Below are 20452 nucleotides of genomic sequence, written 5' to 3' on the forward strand. Positions count from 1 at the left end.
GTATTGTGAGTTTTGTCAACCCGTTCATTGGAGTGACTTCGCCTCACAAGCCTACCTACCTCATGGTAGCCTATAGCCTTGCTGTATCCTATAGCCTCAGTGTAGCCTATAGCCTCAGTGTAGCCTATAGCCTCGGTGTAGCCTCGCTGTAGCCTATAGCCTCAGTGTAGCCTATATCCTTGCTGTAGCCTATATCCTTGGTGTAGCCTCGCTGTAGCCTGTATGAGCAAACTATGGCCACCGCCAAGAGGTCTAGACCATTATGGCACACTTGATCTATGCCACAGATGTGCACTTGCCCTGTAGTTGTAGGGTTGCTGGTTCAAGACCTCTCAATTGCTAAACTGGTGGCAGCTCTTTCAACAGGACAGCTGTTGGACCAGTGAACAAGGTGTCTTAAAGGTGTCTCTGATCACCTGTCACCATTGTCACCTTGACAATAACTGCTTTCATAAAAACCCAAATGTACATTTTTATGGTCAAGACGCTGACCTAAAGGCACTTCAGCTGAGTAAGGACAGCAAGTTTCTTCAACAGATTCTAAATAATTCACCATCATTGCATAAGTGAATTAACCAGAGGACTGAACGGCCCAGTCAGCACTGTGTAGGCAGTATTTCAGTCAGAGTCCATAACGTAATGGGAGGCAAGGAGCTGACTGAACAAGCGCTATGCCTATGGCATTTCAGAAGTTTGTTTAACACAAAATTCCTCTACTTTGTCAAGCCTCTTTTAATTCAAAGGATCATGTTCAGTTTAGCATTTGGTCAAATCCCCCTCAAACTAGTTTCCCTGTTTGACATATTGCAATAGCAACTCTCTCAAAATATTCTTAAAAGTACATTGTTTACATGAAATGCTTTCTCACAAAAGATAATAGGTGGAAAAACATAAACTCTATGGGGGAGGGAGAAGTGCTGTAGCATATAATCTCTAGCTGAGGATGCAGCCTTATAAGTGAGTCTATGTCGACATCCTGTGGTATAAAGGATATCACTGGAATAACATGCAAAGGCATTAGCGTTACCTTGTTAGTTTTTACATCCATCAAGTGGACATTATTCAATTATTTGACATCAGCATGATTTGTTATAATAACATCTCTGGAGCATTCTCTTTATGTAACTACAACAAGGGCCTTATGTAACCTAAATAACAATCAAATCTATAGAGACAAGCTTGGATGTGTGCTGACTGTTGACTATCGTAATCAAAGTCGAAGAGCTTGCCAACTTACAAGGAAAACAAAATGATTGTGATTAAATGCAAAGAGGTGCGCAGGCAATGAAGAGTGAGACTTAGCTATGGTGAATTAACTATGGTGAAAATACTATCCTATGGGCTTTTCTTTTAGCATTCTAATAGCACACTGGGGAATGGCACTGACTCGATTGTTTCATAACATAACATCATAACACTTTACAATAACTATCAGACTGTAAACAGACAGCAAAGGATTTAATCATTATTGTGCATTTTAAGTCATATAAAACAAAATATAAAAAATTGCAAAACTCCTCAAAATATGTATTCTGAAAATATAAGCCACTCATGTCTATTCATTAGAAAAAAAGACATATTGTCATTGTAGTGTAGAAGTTTAGAATATAGATATTATTACATTGTAGTGTAGAAGTCTAGAATATAGACAGTATTACATTGTAGTGTATAAGTTTAGAATATAGACAGTATTACATTGTAGTGTATACGTTTTGAATATAGACAGTATTACATTGTAGTGCAGAAGTTTAGAATATAGACAGTATTACATTGTATTACACACAAAGGATTGTGTCAGTCACAGAAACCAATTATGAGAGGGATGTTGCAGGATAGCTACACACGTTTCTCATAATTGAGAAACGCGGGGAAAAGCATATACGATCAGTTCAGCCATAATGTATGTAGACATGTTTGTGTCACTAGGCTATTTACAATAACTCAAATAGGAATAGGCTACAAGAAATAAGCTAAATCCTAAGAATTTACTGTTTGTATTGATCCGTCCATGGCAGAGCCAGCCAGTCTCCGTGCATGTCATGATAATATTCCACCATATCATCACTTGACTTGTCAGAAGATATGAAAACTATTTCGAACTGTGCAGGTGGCTCGCTCTCCTCGACAAGTTCCGTGTAAAAATCGCATAGACTAGGGGTGAAATCTCGACAAGGCGGGCACCAGCCGGGAGAAAAGTATATTCCTACTACTTTATTCCTGAGAGTTTCCTCTGGATCAATAAGATCCCCTTCTTTATTGAGCAGAGTTTTCCCAACAAAAACCTCCACCATGGTCGAATCGAACAGTTCTAGTTATATACAGGTTTAGTTATACAAAAATATTTGGGACAGCCACTAACGACCTTGGCAACTGTAGTCAAAACCAGTTTAAGACGGTTACAGTTGTAGCAGTTACTCGCGGTGAACCGTTACTAACCAAGACGTGAAATCACTCGTAGAAGTGCAAAACGGTCATCATTTTCATTCTTCAATCACTGTATAGAGATAGTTACTATCACCTTACAAACTGTCATAACGAACTGTCGACTGCTGTAGAGCTGGTTACTGTTGGTTGGCTAAAATATACTGCCAGTTTGATTGACATCTCACGTGGTCAATCAGTGTCCTAAATCCTCTATGTAACTATTTAAAGGTACAATCAGTAATATTTACACAATGCAAATAGCCTTATGTCTTTATACCTGCTGAACACTGTGTATGTGACGAATACATTTGATTGAGGGGAGTGATATTCTGTACGAGAAATACCTAAGTCTGGCGTCTTTACAAGCAGAGAAACCATAAGGAAAGAAACCACCACACAACCTCACATTACGTTTTTATTTTCTCAAATGTTATAAGGATACTTACGTAACAATTATAAAAATGACAGATCTAAGTAACATGTTTTTAAATGCTTATACCCCTAAAGCAAATCAAATTAACTCTCTACATTGTTCAGAGTAATAACAAATGACCAGTTCAAATAGAATCCATTGAAGTAGATGCCAACAAACATGAAGAATCAACTATACACTGTATTTTACACGTTAGAAAAGAGCAACAGCATCTAAAAGGGACCATATACAGTAAATCATAGTTTTCGATCTTATTTTAAACTGATTTAAGAGTAACTTTGAGAAATGAAGACCCTTATATTTTCTCTTAAGTGTATATGTACATTGTTTATTCTTCTGATATGTAACTAAGATGTGCCTTTATTCTTCTGATATGTAACTAAGATGTGCCTTTATTCTTCTGATATGTAACTAAGATGTGCCTTTATTCTTCTGATATGTAACTAAGATGTGCCTTTATTCTTCTGATATGTAACTAAGATGTGCTACCTACCTTGCACACCCCATACATACACGCACACATATGTATATATACACACATATACATCTCTCTCTCTCTCATATATATATATATGCTGTATAAACATCCCCCTACCAATTTTATAGGGCCTTTTTCTTTGAGTTCATGTTTTCCTTGTGGCACTCAAAAGATACATAAAAAATATTTACGGACAACATTGGTATTGTATGTGAAAGATATGATCCCTCAAATGCTGTGTAACACTGGCATCATGTGGCCTTTCTATTGGCCCCTCACACAACCCCAGTGAGTTTCATCCTATAGCAGAGCAGAATCAAAAATGTAATACAAAAAATTACTTTGCTTTTCTTAAGAAATGCAAAACAGGGAAATAAAAAAGGGAGCGTCACAACAGGTAACAGAATGAAGATAACCTCATAGAAAAAGTTGACAGATGCATGTGTGTATCTCACACTAACTTCCACTTACAGTTCTACTGTTTCTGCTACTCATGCAAAAATAATGGACTATTTTCATATTCTCTTTTTTAATTTTTTATCCCAAAATGAACCAACATCAAACACAGTGTGAAATGCCAATCCATCAAACACTTTCAATTATTTTCCTGAAGGTGACATCTTGCATAAAACACAAGTCAGTTTGCGGTTTGGAATACAACAGGATACATAAGATACTTGTGTTTATTTTCTCTCAGGTTTTCATTTCTAAAGCTACCATTCAGCCATACAGTCAAAGAAAGAAAAACAGTTATAAAATGTAAAAATAAAAACTAATGGGCTTTATATGTCTCTGCAGGCACTTCAGCTGAAGATGCAGTGGTTTATCTAATCGCAAATCAGTCACAACGGCACATCTGTTCTGTTACTACACAGGCTAATGAAAATATCAGGACTATACTACCTCTTCAGAGACTGGGAATAAACACTGCTAAAGGTCAAGAAGGGCATGGAGAAAGAGTAGTAAGGCAGAGGAGTGTAGAGGAGGGGATACAGTCACATGAACACTAAATGTTACTACAGTAATTAACAACATCTGTATGTCAGAGGTTCTAGAGTGCTCAGTAGCCCACTGTTTCTCTGACAACCATTGTAACATTCCAAAGGGGCCTACTAGGGGCGTCTGTTGAATGTTGTTTTGTCACACACCCACCCACACACAGAGAAAGCCAGAAACCGCTAGCACATTTTAACTACATTATTATAAGCTTTAAATAATGGCGGGAAACAGCTCATCTCAACAAAATATGGCAAATAAAAATCTAATTGAGGCTAGTAACCTTTCCTTGAGTACAATATTACATGCACTCTATAAAGTGGGTGTTGCTTTTAAAGTTTTGAATACTTGTTGTGAATTAACAGTTGTGTGAAGATTTTAGAAACACTATAGTATTGTTGTAGTGGTACTGCTGAATTTAGAACACTTTAGTATTGTTGTAGTGGTACTGCTGAATTTAGAACACTTTAGTATTGTTGTAGTGGTACTGCTGAATTTAGAACACTTTAGTATTGTTGTAGTGGTACTGCTGAATTTAGAACACTTTTGAGGAGCTGGTTTGAAGTTTTAGTTTCCAAATACGTTGCAGTGCTTTCACCATACTGTCTTAATTTTTTTTAAAGGCATGATAAAACAGTTTACTAAAAGGTTACTATGCCAATTAAACAGAAAGTCTGTTTAACACAAAGACAGAGGTGAAGAAGATGTCTCTAAATAACATATAACAATGAAAGTAAAAAATAAACAAAAATAGAAACTATGCTTGACACCCCCCACCCCCCCCCCCAAAAAGGTAAACATATGACTACAGGAACGATAATAACAAACATAAGTATTATCTGAATAATTATAATAATTATTGCGGTTATTATGATTGGATCATGAATGATAAGGTTCGAGGGCTTTGGCAAGGCCTAATGAACAAACTCAGTCTCACGACTACAGATTAACGTTCTCACTGGTCAACCATTCTGAATAGTGTTTGTTGAGAATGATCAACATATAATTATTATTAAAAGGCAAAACTTATAAAGACAACTGCGTAAATGTTTTCTGAGTGGATTCTTTGAAATTAGTGCTTAAGATAAAACTGCAAATATCGGCATCAGTATTTAACTATCATTATATATGAACATACATGAAAAAGTTATTGGGAAAAAAACAAAGAAACATTTGAATTAAAACAATGGTCATGTCCCTCACAAAACTTCCAACAAATGCCTTTGCTCACTGCATATGTTGTTGTGTATCTTTTAACATTACAAACAAACAAATATAATCATAGTCAAGGATTGAACAATTCTCTGAGATGGAAACAAACCCAGATAGTAATTAACTTTAAAGGTCGCACTAAATACGCAGTGTTCAAATAACGCCGATATCTTTTTCCCGTCCCTCCCCTTACAAAGGGATCTATGTAACAAATCCTTCAGATCTTTACTCTGATAGGGGATAGCCAGTTGCAGAAACAAATAGTCTTCTCAGCCAATCGAGTGGCCAATAACTCAGTTGCACAGTGACCCCTCTCTCTCTTCTGACTAGATTCTAGAACACTAGATGCTTTAGTAGCAATCCAAAGGCTTCAGTGAAATATCCAATCTAGCTGTCCATCTGTCGCATCTCAAAGAAGCTGTTGCAGGAAACGTTCGAGATATATTTAAGAAAAGTTGGTGGATAAGGTAAGGTTCCATGTGGTGATGATGACCATCGTCTTTCCTGCATCCATCATTAACTCCCCAGACAGACCTCCTGTCCTCTAGGCCCAGAGACCCAGTGCCCTTTTCACACTACCGTGCCGACGTCAGACAAACTGTACCAACTCTAACATATTTTCGCATAGTCTTTTCAGCTATGGTGGATGTACGTGTAACCAGGCCAGCCCAGTACAGCTCGATTCGGCTCAGTAGTGTGAAAAGGTCAAAGGGTAAAAGGTCGCCTTAGGAGGTCTTGACAAGGTCGTAGACGTAGATGTGGAAGTCGTCGTCGAACTTGATGAAGTAGACTGAGGGTTTGGCATCCACCTGGTGGATAACCATGCCAGTTCGTTTGGAGCCGTCCTCTTTGGCGTACTCCACCTGTTTCCCCACCAGACTGTCCACTACCTCCCCTGGCTCCCGCTCTGCAGGCGGAGTGTCATCTGGGGGAGAAGAAAATACATACGTTTACCAATTCATTCATTTAGCTTTATTTAACCAGCTTAGTCCAATTGAGATCAAATCAACAGGTAGAGACAACACAGAAACAGGTTCATTGTGGCCTGTCAATGTCAGGTTAAATGAATCCCTAGACTAGCAGAAGAACTGGTGGACCGTTATAGTTTGTTCCCCATAGGAATAAAGAGGGCTATGTAAATTAAGTTTACCATAACAATGATGATAGCTTTAATCATTAAGGGAGAACATCAAAGAGTAGGCTATGATCATTATTAAGAGAAGCCTCACCATCCGGAGAGAAATGGACCTGCAAACTTCCCACCTGTCCCTAACAGGACCCGTTCATTTCTTTGAAAGTCAATACCATACCCGATTTGGATTCGAGGTGTACCAAATCCGACCCGAAACATGTAAGAGATGAGAGAGGCCCGGGTCCAAGTACAATTGGGTCTGTATCGGACCCAAATGGATCCGAACGATAAGAAAATGCTGCTTTATTGCCGCGCAGCCAGCAAAATTGTTTTGACTTGTCTGGCAGTGAAGTTTCACACGTTAATTTTTTGTTGTATCTAAAATAATGGATTTGTCTGGTCGACAGCTTGTATTTTCATAATGGCATCACTATAGGTAGATGGAGAATGTTATGAGGTTCTCTGAAATGTTTTCTTTATTTCCGTTGAAGGAGAATATTTTAATGTGATGTTAGCCTGTCAGTCTGAGAGCAGCACATAATTCTACCTAATATTCTGTATTATTTTATTGTGTGCACTGTGCAACATCAACATTTTGCCTATTTAAATGATTTGATAAAAATGTACTTAGACTCAAAGGTTTGACCAGCAGCAAGCTTCAAATTAAAAAAACAATTTTGAATAGGCTACGGAAAGATGGAGGCTATACAATCGAGTCTCTAATCTGCATTTCCAGATGATTTTCACATTGGGATTAGGTATTTTATTAGGATCCCCATTAGCTGTTGCTTAAGCAGCAGCTACTCTTCCTGGGGTACAACTGTTAAGTATTTTAAAAATGTGCACATTGGGATTAGATCTACACTGCTTAGAATTTTATACATTTTCAGAATTTGGTTTTCGGTCTACACTACTAAGTATTTTAAACATTTTCATACTGGGATTTGGTCTACACTACTTAGTATTTTATACATTTTCACATTGGGATTTGGTCTACACTACTTAGTATTTTATACATTTTCACATTGGGATTTGGTCTACACTACTTAGTATTTTATACATTTTCACATTGGGATTTGGTCTACACTACTTAGTATTTTATACATTTTCACATTGGGATTTGGTCTACACTACTTAGTATTTTATACATTTTCACATTGGGATTTGGTCTACACTGTTTAGTATTTTGTTATAAGAACACTATAGTTGGATGGAGAGATCCGTTTACCTCTCAGATTTTAGTATTACCATACCTGCATAACATATTATAAGCTTCGTAATAAGACAGAGAGTCTCACACATGCTGTCGGCTTTAACCAAATTTTCACTGTACTCACTGGAGTCAGGCATGATCCTCAGGTCTCCCTCCTTGTAGTCGTCTAGGAGCTGGTACATGTACAGAACGGGGTCTTTCTCGTAGGTGATGAAGAACCAGGTGTTCATGATGGGGGCTCGGGCCAGAACCATGCCCCTCCACTCGTCTTTAGTCCCGTCCTCCGTCTCAAACATATGCTCTACAGCCTTCCCTATCATCGTGTCGGCCAGGTTGACGTCGCTTGCGCGCGTGGAGGCTGAAAAAAGTATGGGACAGGGATGATTGGTAATGAAGCCAACAAGCACTTCAATTACAATTCATATTTTTCTTATTTTCAATGACAGCCTAGGAACAGTGGGTTAACTGCCTGTTCAGGGGCAGAACGACAGACAGTAAGTACCTTGTCAGCTCGGGGGTTTGAACTTGCAACCTTACTAGTCCAACGCTCTAACCACTAGGCTACCCTGCCGCCCCATTTCTAGCTCGGACAAATCTTAGAGACATTCACCTTTGAACATAGAAGACCATTAGAGCACAAAAATAAGCTTGTCTATGATAGTGGTTTATCCACATTGTGTGATCACTAGTCAGTAAATCAATATGTTGAGATAACAATGTTGACACTATATATACACATTTGGAAAGAATTCAGAGCCCTTGATTTTTCCACATTTTGTTAAGTTACAGCCTTATTCTAAAATTGATGAAAATATATTTTTTCATCAATCTACACACAATAACCCAAAATGAGAAAGTGTAAAAAAATAACTTATTTACATAAGTATTCAGAACCTTTCCTATGAGGCACGAACATGAGCTCAGGTGCATCCTGTTTCCATTGATCATCCCTGAGATGTCTCTACAACTGGATTGGAGTACACCTGTAGTAAATTCAATTGATTAGACATGATTTGTAAAGGCACACACCTTTCTATATAAAGGTACCACAGTTGACAGTGCACGTTAGAGCAAAAACCAAGCCATGAGGTCGAAGGAATTGTCTGTAGAGCTCCGAGACAGGACTGTGTCGAGGTACAGATCTGGGGAAGGGTACCAAAAACATTTCTGCAGAGTTGAATGACCCCAAGAACACAGTGACCTCAATCATTCTGAAATGGAAGAAGTTTGGAACCATCAATATTCTTCCTAGAGCTGGCCACCTGGCCAAACTTTGCAATCAGGGGAGAAGGGCCTTGGTCAGGGAGGTGACCAAAAACCTAATTGTCACTTTGACAGAGCTACAGAGTTCCTCTGTGGAGATGGGATAACCTTCCAGAAGGACAACCATCTCCGCTTGGAGTTTGCCAAAAGGCACTTAAAGGACTCTCAGACAAGATTCTCTGGTCTGATGAAACCAAGATTGGTTTAATTTGGTCTGAATGCCAAGCGTCACATATGGAGGAAACCTGGCACAATCCCTACGGTGAAGCATGGTGGTGGCAGCATCATGCTGTGTAGATGTTTTTCAGTGCCAGGGACTGGGAGATTAGTCAGGATCGAGGGAAAGATGAACGGAGTAAAGTACAGAGAGACCCTTGATGAAAACCTGCCCCAGAGCGCTCAGGACCTAAAACTAGGGCGAAGGTTCACCTTCCAACAGGACAACGACCCTAAGTATACAGCCAAGACAACGCAGGAGTGGTTTCGGGACAAGTCTCTGAATGTCCTTGAGTGGCCCTGCCAGAGCCCAGAGAGACCTGAAAAAGCTGTGCAGCGACGCTCCCCATCCAACCTGAGAGAGCTTCATAGGTTCTGCAGAGAAGAATGGGTGAAACTCCCAAAATACAGGTGTGCCAAGCTTGTAACATCATACCCAAGAAGACTCAAATCTAATTTTATTGGTCACATACACATGGTTAGCAGATGTTAATGCGAGTGTAGCAAAATGCTTGAGGCTCGGGGCTGTAATCGCTGCCAAAGGAGCTTCAACAAAGTACTAAAGGGTCTGAATACTTATGTAAATGTGATATTTCAAATGTTTTTTTTTGTTTTTTTTTACAAATTTGCTAAAATATCTAAAAACCTGTTTTTGCTTTGTCATCATGGGGTATTGTGTGTAGATTGATGAGAGAAAAACAATCAATTTTAGAAAAAGGCTGTAATTATACAAAATGTGGAAAAAGTCAAAGGGTCTGAATACTGTCCGAATGCACAATAGACCAAGTCCATACCTTGACGGTCAGGGAGCACCTCAAGTCCCTGCACCCTCTCATCTTTATGTAACTCCAGGCCGTAGACACAGTCAAAGCCGTCGTACTTGATGAGGTAAAGCGAGGGGTTGACGGGCACCTGGTCCAGCACCATGCCTTTCCACAGCGACTGAGACGCAGTGCTCCCCTCCTTCCAGATGTGCTGGATACGACAGCCCACCATGTTCCGGCGGGGCGCAGACGACGACACCACCTTGTTGGGGCCCATGCTGTTCTTGTGTTTCCTGTACATTTCAGATTTCAGCCAATGAGAAGAGAGGGATTGGGGAAACAAAATATCCACATAGCCAATGAAAAGAAGAGGGAAAACCTTTGATAACTGTCTGTCAGTCCTTCACAGTACATTAGCTTCTAGATAAGTCTGGTATTACAGTATATCAAATAGGATACAATATTCAAATAATGAAATACACCATATAAACAAAAGTATGTGGACACTCCTTCAAATTAGTGGATTTGACTATTTCAGGCACACCCGTTGCTGTATAAAATCGAGCACAGACATGCAATATCCATAGGAAAAACATTGGCAGTAGAATGGCCTAACTGAAGAGCTCAGTGACTTTCAACGTGGCACCGTCATAAGATACCACCTTTCCAACAAGTCAGTTCAACAAAATTATTCCCCGCTAGAGCTGCCCTGGTCAACTGTAAGTGCTGTTAATGTGAAGTGGAAATGTCTAGGAGCAACAACGGCTTAGCCGCGAAGTGGTAGGCCACACAAGCTCACAGAAGAGGACCACTGAATGCTGAAGCACGTTGCGCATAAAAAAGGTATGTCCTCGGTTGCAACACTCACTACCGAGTTCCAAACTGCCTCTGGAAGCAACATCAGCACTGTTTGTCTGGAGCTTCATGAAATGGGTTTCCATGGCCAAGCAGCCGCACACAAGCCTAAGATCACCATGCGCAATGTCAAGCATCAGCTGGAGTGGTATAAAGCTTGCCGGAATTGGACTCTGGAGCAGTGGAAACGTGTTCTCTGGAGTGATAAATCATGCTTCACCATCTGGTAGTCTGACGGACAAATCTGGGTTTGGAGAATGCCAGGAGAATGCTACCTGCATGAATGTGTAGCCGATGTGAAATGGCTAGCTAGTTAGCGGTGGTGCGCACTAGTGGCGTTTCAATCAGTGACGTCACTTGCTCTGAGACCTTGAAGTAGTGGTTCCCCTTGCTCTGCAAGAGCCGCGGCTTTTGTGGAGTGATGGGTAACGATGCTTCGAGGGTGACTGTTGATGTGTGCAGAGCGTCCCTGGTTCGCGCCCAGGTCGGGACGAGGGGACGGGCGTAAAGTCTATACTGTTACATTGATGCTGTTGACCCGGATCACTGGTTGCTGCGAAAAGAGGAGGAGGTCAAAAGAGGGGTGAGTGTAGCCGATGTGAAATGGCTAGCTAGTTAGCGATGGTGCGCGTTAGTGGCGTTTCAATCGGTGACGTCACTTGCTCTGAGACCTTGAAGTAGTGGTTCCCCTTGCTCTGCAAGAGCCGCGGCTTTTGTGGACCGATAGGTAACGATGCTTCGAGGGTGACTGTTGACGTGTGCAGAGCGTCCCTGGTTCGCGTCCAGGTCGGGGCGAAGGGACGGTGCGTAAAGTCTATACTGTTACAAATGCATAGTGCCAACTGTAAAGTTTGGTGGAGGAAGAATATTGGTCTTGGTCTAGGCCCCTTAGAGTTCTAATGAAGGAAAATATTAACGCTACAGCATACAATGACTTCTAGACGATTCTGTGCTTCCAACTTAGTGGCAACAGTTTGGGGAAGCCCCTTTCCTGATTCAGCATGACAATGCTCCTGTGCACAAAGTGATGTCCATACAGAAATGGTTTGTCGAGATCGGTGTGGAAGAACTTGACTGGCCTGCACAGGGCCCTGACCTCAACCCCATCGAACACCTTTGGGATGAATTGGAATGCCGACTGCGAACCTGGCCTAATCGCCCAACATCAGTGCCCAACCTCACTAATGCTCTTGTGGCTGAATGGAAGCAAGTCGCCGCAGCAATGTTCCAACATCTAGTGGAAAGACTTCCCAGAAGAGTGGAGGCTGTTATAGCAGCAAAGGGGGTACCAACTCCATATTAATGCCCATGACTTTGGAATGAGATGTTCAACAAGCATGTGTCCGCATACCTTTGGTCATGTGGTGTATGTAGGCCATTCCTTCCCTTGACCTGTTTACAGGAGTCCTTTAAAGATTGTATTCTTTCAAGTGTGAATATAGCCCTGACCATGGTAGTGTCCCTACACAGCTGATACGAACCCTGACCATGGTAGTGTCCCTACACAGCTGATATGAACCCTGACCATGGTAGTGTCCCTACACAGCTGCTACTAACCCTGTATTAACTTCAGCAGGCCACTTAAGACCAGTATCTGATATCAGGTATTCAGCATGGCACTACTAGACTTAATCATTGACTTATCTTAGCAAGCACAACTGATGTTCTCTACCTTGGACAAACTAAGCAGACAACAGATGGTTTTAGCCTAGCCTGAAACCAGCTTTAATGCAATACTACTACACAATATGTATACATATGAATGCCTACATTGGCACAATCACAAAGGTAAGGTAAGTACAGTGCATAAGGATTCCTGGCTTACTTGTGGGAGTCCTTTTTCTTCATGTTTGAAGAAACACCTGTGTGTCCTTAGATAAAAATAAAAAACATCACAAAAAAACATCAAACGTTCTTCTAGTGCAAATGACTGCAGTGAATGTACTCTTATCAGTAGGCTAAATGTACCGGATTATATGTGTCACCTGAAGATAACAAGATCAACAACAAAGGCTGTGTCCCCCAAATGGCAGCCTAGTCCCTATAGGCCAATTAGAGCACTACGTTTGACCAGAGCCTCTAAAGGCCCTGGTCCAAAGAAGTGCACTATAAAAGGAAACAAAAGTTGTGCACTATAAAGGGAATAGGTGTCCTCCAGGTGTTTCCAACATCACCAGGCAAGCTCTATCCTGGAACCAGCAAGCCAAAAGGAAAAGAGGACGCCCTCACCAAGAGAATCGGCACGGGGTTGAACGAGCTAGAGAGGATCGTCGATGGCCTATGAGCCCAAAGGAGCGATGGGACTAATTAAGTAAGCAAGTGAGTAATAAAGGAAAAAGGGTGCCATTTGGGACGCCGACAACATCTATAAAGAGCGCAAATGGGATTTGTAGCACAAATGCTCAAATGTCAGCATGTGGAAACAGTGCCAGGGAAACTAAACCAAAGCATGGATTGCTGTCATACATAGTCCATAGACTGCTTACAGGGTACGTAAACCAATATGTAATTTTCAAATGTAGGTGTACTATCAATTTAAAGCCAAACTAACCTGCATCGGCTCTGGATCTCTGGCCGGGCGCACTCTTCCCGAATGGGGTCTTCATTCATCAGGGTATAGTGGAGCAGTCTAGCTGCCAGACTAGGGTGAAAATATCTATGGTACCAGGTCTGGGGTGTAAAAATGCCAACGTAATGAAAACATTAATGATTTATGTTATAGCCCAGAGAGATGGACGATAGCCAGGGAATACATCTGAATAGAAGAGTCCAGTCAGAGGAAGGTAACAAGTCAGAAAGTGAAAATCTATATATGGCAACCAATTCAGAAAATGGAAACAGGCAGGGAGGGGAAAAAGAAAGTGTCTACCCAGTGCAGGCAGATAACGGGGATAAGGACGGATTATCTTTGATATCCAATCCAGATTGTCCACGGTTGGTTGAGGACTGACTTCGGGGCAGGCTAATGTTTCTGTTCAGGGATGATGATCACATCAGGACTCTGGGTAGATCTGCAAACCAAAAGAAATGCTGATATACATGTGAAGGTATTCAGTCACTTTAATGTCGAATTTTGCACTTAATCTAAAAAAAATCGGAAAGCTTTGTGTTTGTTTACCTAGCCTATTTCAAACCAAAGCAGGCTCCCCAAACATTTGGGCTAAAACATCAAGATGGAAAAAATGATAAAGGAACCCCTTCCATCCCACTTGTGTGGAAATGTCAGAATTAAACTAGTCCTGTCCTGTCAGTTCTACTCATAGAATTAGAATGATTCATGAATCAGTCATGAAACATTAAATCATGAATAGAGTCGATTCATGAATAATTCTAATTCTATGCTAGACCACTATAACAGCTGGTACCTTCTCTGCACTGCAGACTAGGCCTATATACAACAACCCATTCATATGTTGCAGTCTTGTTTTAGGCCAACATGAGTATCAAATCAGCAGCGTGACTATCCGGACTGATTCCTGTAAAACCGCTCACAACACAAGCCTTTTCACAAACCACCAGATCAATAATGCCACATCTGCCATCTGTTTATAGTGGACACTGAGGGCTGTTATACTTACTCTTGGACTAAAAAGCATGATCAATGGAGGATCTCCATCTAAAAGCGTTATTTTTTTGTCTAAGAAATTGATTAGGTCTACAGTATGTTTAATCTGTAGCATGAACAGCACCATCTAGAGGTCAGAACCTGGTAATATCAGGATGTAGGATGGGACATAAACCTAACAGCAAACAATTTGGGAACAATCTGAGATGGTGGGTGTCGAAGTCCTCTTTCTTCTGCTTTTTGAGGTGGAACGACCCAGTAGCCAAGCTGATCTTTCTTGTTCCTCCACATTTTTTAAGTGAAAGACAAAAAATGTGTGGCATTTATGGCAGTTGGGCATGTTGAGCCTGCTCTGCGAATGTTTTTACTGACAATAACCAAAATACAAAGAACTCAAGTACTGATCTTTCTGGTTCCTCTCCTATGCTGGGTGAAATGCAGGCAATACGTACAAGTGCCTTCAGAACATATTCATACCCCTTGACTTATTCCACATTTTGTTGTGTTACAGCTTGAATTCTAAATGGTTTAAATATATTTTTTCTCACCCATCAACACACAATACATAATGACAAAGTGAAAGCATGTTTTTAGAAATTGTATGCATTGAAAAATGAAACACAGAAATATCTCACTCCAAAGAGTCAATACTTTGTAGAATCACCTTTGGCAGTGATTACAGCTGTTAGTCTTTCTGGGTAAGTCTCTAAGAGCTTTCCACACCTGGATTGTGCAACAATTGCCCATTATTCAATTCAAAATTCTTCAAACTCTGCCAAATTGGATGCTGATCATTGCTAGACAAGCATTATCAGGTCTTGGCATTGATTGTCAAGTATATTTAAGTCAAAACTGTAACTCTGACACTCATTCACTGTCTTATTGGTAAGCAACTCCAGTGTTAATTTCATGCTGAAAGGTGAATCCCTCTTCAGGGGTCTGGTGGAAAACAGACTGAACCAGATTTTCTTCTAGGATTTTGCTTGTGCTAAGCTCCAATCCATGTATTTTTTTATCCTGAAATACTACCCAGTACTTAATGACTACATGCATACCCATAACATGATGCAGCCACCACTATGCTTGAAAATATGGAGAGTGGTACTCGGTAATGTGTTGTATTTGGATTTGCCCCAATCATAACACTTTGTATTCAGGACATCAAGTTAATTGCATTGCTACATGTTTTTGCAGTATTACTTTAGTAACTTGTTGCAAGCAGTATGATGTTGTCTTTGCCTAACAATGTTTGTACCATGTTCGTGCTGCTTCCATGTGTCGCTACCGTGTTATTGTCATGTGTTGCTACCATGTTATTGTCATGTTGTGTTGCTACCATGTTGTGTTGTCATGTTAGGACTCTCTTTATGTAGTGTTGTGGTGTCTCACGTCGTGACGTGTGCTTTGTCCTTTTTTATGATCTCAGTCCCCATCCCTGCAGGAGGCCTTTTGGTAGGGGATCAATGTAAATAAGAATTTGTTCTAAATGGACTTGCCTAGTAAAATAAAGGTTTAAATAATATTCTATATATATATATATATATATATAGTAAAAATAAGTAGGTGTTCTAAAACTTTTGACCGGTAGTGAGTGTATATGTGTGTGTGTGTGTGTGTGTGTGTGTATATATATATATACACACACACACACACACACACACACACACACACTACCGGTCAAAAGTTGTGTGTGTGTGTGTGTGTGTGTATATATATATATACACACACACACACACACACACACACATATACACTCACTACCGGTCAAAAGTTTTAGAACACCTACTTATTTCTACTATTTTCTACATTGTAGAATAATAGTGAAGACATTAAAACTATGATATAACACATATGGAATCATGTAGTAACCAAAAAAGTGTTAAACAAAGTCTAAATATATTCTAGATTTGAGATTCTTCAAATAGGCACTCTTTGCCTTGATGACAGCTTTGCACACTATTGGCATTCTCTCAAGCAGCTTCACCTGGAATGCTTTTCCAACAGTCTTGAAGGAGTTCCCACATATGCTGAACACTTGTTGGCTGCTTTTCCTTCACTCTGACTCATCCCAAACCATCTCAATTTGGTTGAGGTCAGGGGATTGTGGTGCCAGGTCATCTGATGCAGCACTCATCACTCTGCTTGGTAAAATAGCTCCTACACAGCCTAGAGGTGTGTTCGGTCATTGTCTTGTTGAAAAACAAATGATAGTCCCACTAAACCCAAACCAGGCGTCCCGTTGCAAAATGCTGGTTAAGTATGCCTTGAATTCTAAATAAAATCACAAACTGCGTCACCAGCAAAGCACCCCCACACCATCACACCTCCTCCTCCATGTTTCATGGTGGGAAATTCACATGCAGAGATAATCGGTTCACCCACACCACGTCTGATAAGATACGGCGGTTGGAATCCAGACCAAAGGACACATTTTCACCGGTCTAATGTCCATTGCTCGTGTTTCTTGGCCCAAGCAAGTCGCTTATTATTATTGGTGTTCTTTAGTAGTGGTTCCTTTCCAGCAATTCAACCATGAAGGCTTGATTCACAGTCTCCTCTAAAGTTGATGTTGAGATGTGTCTTACTTGAACTCTGTGAAGCATTTATTTGGACTGCAATTTCTGAGGCGGGTAACTCCAATGAACTTATCCTCTGCAGCAGAGGTAACTCTGGGTCTTCCATTCCTGTGTCAGTCCTCATTCCTGTGGCGGTTTCATCATTTAGCGCTTGATGGTTTTTGCGACTGCACTTGAAGAAACTTTCAAAGTTCTTGATATTTTTCGTATTGACTGACCTTCATGTCTTAAAGTAATGATGCTGTAATTTCTCTTTGCTTACTTGAGCTGTTCTTGCCATAATATGGACTTTTACCAAATAGGGCTATCTTCTGTATACCCCACCTACCTTGTCACAACAAAACTGATTGGCTCAAACACATTAAGAAGGAAAGACATTCCACAAATTAACTTTTAAGAAGGCACACCTGATAATTGAAACGCATTCCAGGAGACTACCTAATGAAGCTGGTTGAGGGAATGACAAGAGTGTGCAAAGCTGTCATCAAGGCAAAGGGTGGCTACTTGAACAATCTCAAATACAAAGTATATTTAGATTTGTTTAACACTTTTTTGGTTACTACATGATTCCATGTGCTATTTCATTGATTGTATGTCTTCACTATTATTCTATAATGTAGAAAACAGTAAAAATAAAAAATGTACCTTGAATGAGTAGGTGTTCTAAAGCTTTTGGCCAGTAGTGTGTGTGTGTATATATATATATATATATATATATATATATATAAATAAATAAATAAATACAGGCTTCCTTCAGGTTCCCCTCAGTCATTTAGGTTAGTATTGTGGAGTAACTACAATGTTGTTGATCCATCCTCAGTTCTCTTGATCACAGCCATTTAACGCCAACTATTTTAAAGTCCACATTGCCCTCATGGTGAAATCCCTGAACAGTTTTCTTCCTCTCCAGCAACTTAGTTAGGAAGGATGCCTTAGTGTATTGAAACACCATCCAAAGTGTAATTAATAACTTCACCATACTCAAAGGGATATTCAATGTCTGTTTCTTTTTTACCCATCTACCAATAGGTGACCTTCTTTGTGAGGCATTGGAAAATCTTCCTGGTCTTTGTGGTTGAATCTGTGATTGAAATTCACTGCTCGACTGAGGTACCAGATAATTGTATGTGTGGGGTAGAGATGAGGTAGTCATTCAAAATTCATGTTAAACACTATTATTGCAAATTATTATGTGACTTGTTAAGCACATTTTTACTCCTGAATGTATTTAGGCTTGCCATAACAAAGGGGTTGAATACTTACTGACTCAAGACATTTCAGCTTTTCATAAAAAAAAAAAAATGAATTAGTAAAAAAATATAAAAACATAATTCCACTTTGACATTATTGTGTGTAGGCCAGTGACGAAAAAAAATCTATATTTAATCCATTTTAAATTCAGGCTGTTAACAACATTTTGAAAAAGTTAAGGGGTGTGAGGACTTTCTGAAGGCACTGTATATGTAATCTCCGGGCAACCAAAAAAAGACTCCCGACTTGCCCAACAGCAACTGACTTTCAGACCTTAACTTCATCCCTGAGTAGTTTCGAAAACCTGACCCAAGGCAACAGTGAATTTAAGTTTCAATCACGTAAAACCACATTGTCATAATTCATGTTTGATTAGACTAAGGCAGAATGAATGGCCTCATGCCAACTGTCATCCATTTGTGCAGATATTTTCCAAACACGGAATGGATTAGCCTAATCAACTTGTAATGCGTCTACTTCAGGGGGTCTTCAATCTTTTCTTGCCCAGGGACCTCCACCCAGGCAAACCAGCGAACCAGGGACCCCGATTATGTTAGCAAAAAATGTTTTGTACATCTTGTCTTATCGGGTGAATGGCAAGGAGTAGTAATCGACATTTTAAAATTAATAGATGTTAGATCGTTTTTTAAATGTATTATGTTACACATTATTATCGGAAGAAGTGTAAACTCTAACAGCCCATAAGATAGAAAGGTAACTCCAAACACATTTTCACTAATAGCGCAGCTGTTCAGCTGGTTAAACAAAAGGTTAGCCATGTTTTGGTCAAGAAATCTTACTTTCCGCAGCCGATACTCGCGGGTGCTTTTTCAAAGTCTATGTCAGATACTCCAGTGAGTGTAATTGACTCCATTGAGTGTAATTTGCTCAATATTAGGAGTTGAGAAATAAAGTTGACATCATAAAAACATGTGTATGCCCCTCTTCTCTACTGTAGGTATGCAATTCAAAATTAGTTTATTCTGTTGTTGCTAGTGATATTCAAATAGACTGGCATCAACAGACTGGCATCAAATATAGGACACAAATGAACACATATGATAAATAGCTGTCAGAGTCCCCGCCCCACCTCACTTGACACTGAATTAATAGTCTGTCGGGCAGATGAGTTGATCGTGATTCATGACATTGTGCAGTCAATGTGACCTTTGCTTTGGTTGCTAGATAGGAAGCTTGGGACTGTGTCCACAGACTGAGGAACTCGGCACAATGCCGCAAGATCATTTAACAGTTGTTAGGTTGGACAGATTATGTTACAACAAACGGAAATCCTTGGTAGCTAGCTAGTTACATTGAAGTACAAAAAGTTACCACAGTTTATAAGCTAGTAAGTATCAGTTTAGTTAGCTATGTAAAGACAATTATTTGTTGTATTGCACATTTGGCATACAACACTGTTTTCAACTTGTCTTTGGCTGGGCAATCTAACGTTAGTCTTTGAAGCAGTCTAGCCAAATCTGTTGGTGAAACAGATTTTCCTTTACATTAGCTAGCTGGCTAACAAACAAACCAAACTAACTAACTAGATAGCTACCTAGCTAGTTAACTTCGTAACCAGTTCTTCTGAATCAAGTGATTGCTTCATCGATTGAAGACATCACAACACAATGTCTTGCAATGTAAGATAAATGCCGTCTGCAACCAGCACCGTACATGAGCTACACTAGTGGTCAGTGTCAGCCATATTTACTATCCCCGCAGAGAAACGGTGCAGTCGAACCAACAGGGACCATACTCTGGCTGACAAGAAACACATTTTCAAATGAGGACAAATGCCCCAAACCAGTCTCCTTTCCACCCCAGTTTTGAAGAGTCATGTTACGCGCTCGCATAGAGACCCTTTGAATTAATGTTTGTGGCTGGTTTCCTGTGTGTGAGAATAGCTGTTTGTGTTTCGGAATATCTTACCCGCTTTATTGTGAAATTATAGCAAGATATTTTCCTATCCCGCTTTCTCCCCTGTGCCTCAGTCAGTATCCGTTTGATGGCAACCCTGATTACTGCCAAAAACCATCCCCTCCCCTTCCTCTGCCAAAAAGTGTTACAGCACGAT

General features: G+C 40.2%; 1 protein-coding gene across 2 annotated transcripts; it reads right to left on the reverse strand.

Annotated features, from left to right (window-relative positions):
* Positions 1-2825: 2825 nt before the first annotated feature.
* Positions 2826-20450, reverse strand: LOC110537014 (spindlin-Z). 2 transcript variants are annotated; one of them, XM_021622721.2, is made up of 7 exons: positions 20308-20450; positions 13856-13997; positions 13538-13656; positions 12812-12857; positions 10162-10424; positions 8013-8246; positions 2826-6468 (listed from the first exon to the last, which is right to left on the reverse strand). In XM_021622721.2, exons 3-7 carry the CDS (start codon positions 13590-13592, stop codon positions 6269-6271), a joined length of 798 nt encoding a protein of 265 aa, XP_021478396.1. In that variant the 5' UTR covers positions 13593-13656; positions 13856-13997; positions 20308-20450; the 3' UTR covers positions 2826-6268. The 2 variants fall into 2 exon arrangements, with proteins under 2 accessions (XP_021478396.1, XP_021478397.1); XM_021622722.2 differs by lacking the exon at positions 12812-12857.
* Between the last annotated feature and the right edge of the window lie 2 nt (positions 20451-20452).

This window comes from Oncorhynchus mykiss, chromosome 12 (assembly GCF_013265735.2).
Source record: "Oncorhynchus mykiss isolate Arlee chromosome 12, USDA_OmykA_1.1, whole genome shotgun sequence".
Taxonomy (NCBI): domain Eukaryota; kingdom Metazoa; phylum Chordata; class Actinopteri; order Salmoniformes; family Salmonidae; genus Oncorhynchus; species Oncorhynchus mykiss.

Coding starts and splice junctions, on each gene's coding strand:
- LOC110537014 (XM_021622721.2), bottom strand. CDS start 13,592: ATGAAGACCCCATTCGGGAAGAGTGCGCCCGGCCAGAGATCCAGAGCC. Junction 10,425..12,811: donor AAGAAAAAGGACTCCCACAA/GTAAGCCAGGAA, acceptor TGAAATGTACAG/GAAACACAAGAACAGCATGG. Junction 8,247..10,161: donor GGTGCTCCCTGACCGTCAAG/GTATGGACTTGG, acceptor TACTTTTTTCAG/CCTCCACGCGCGCAAGCGAC.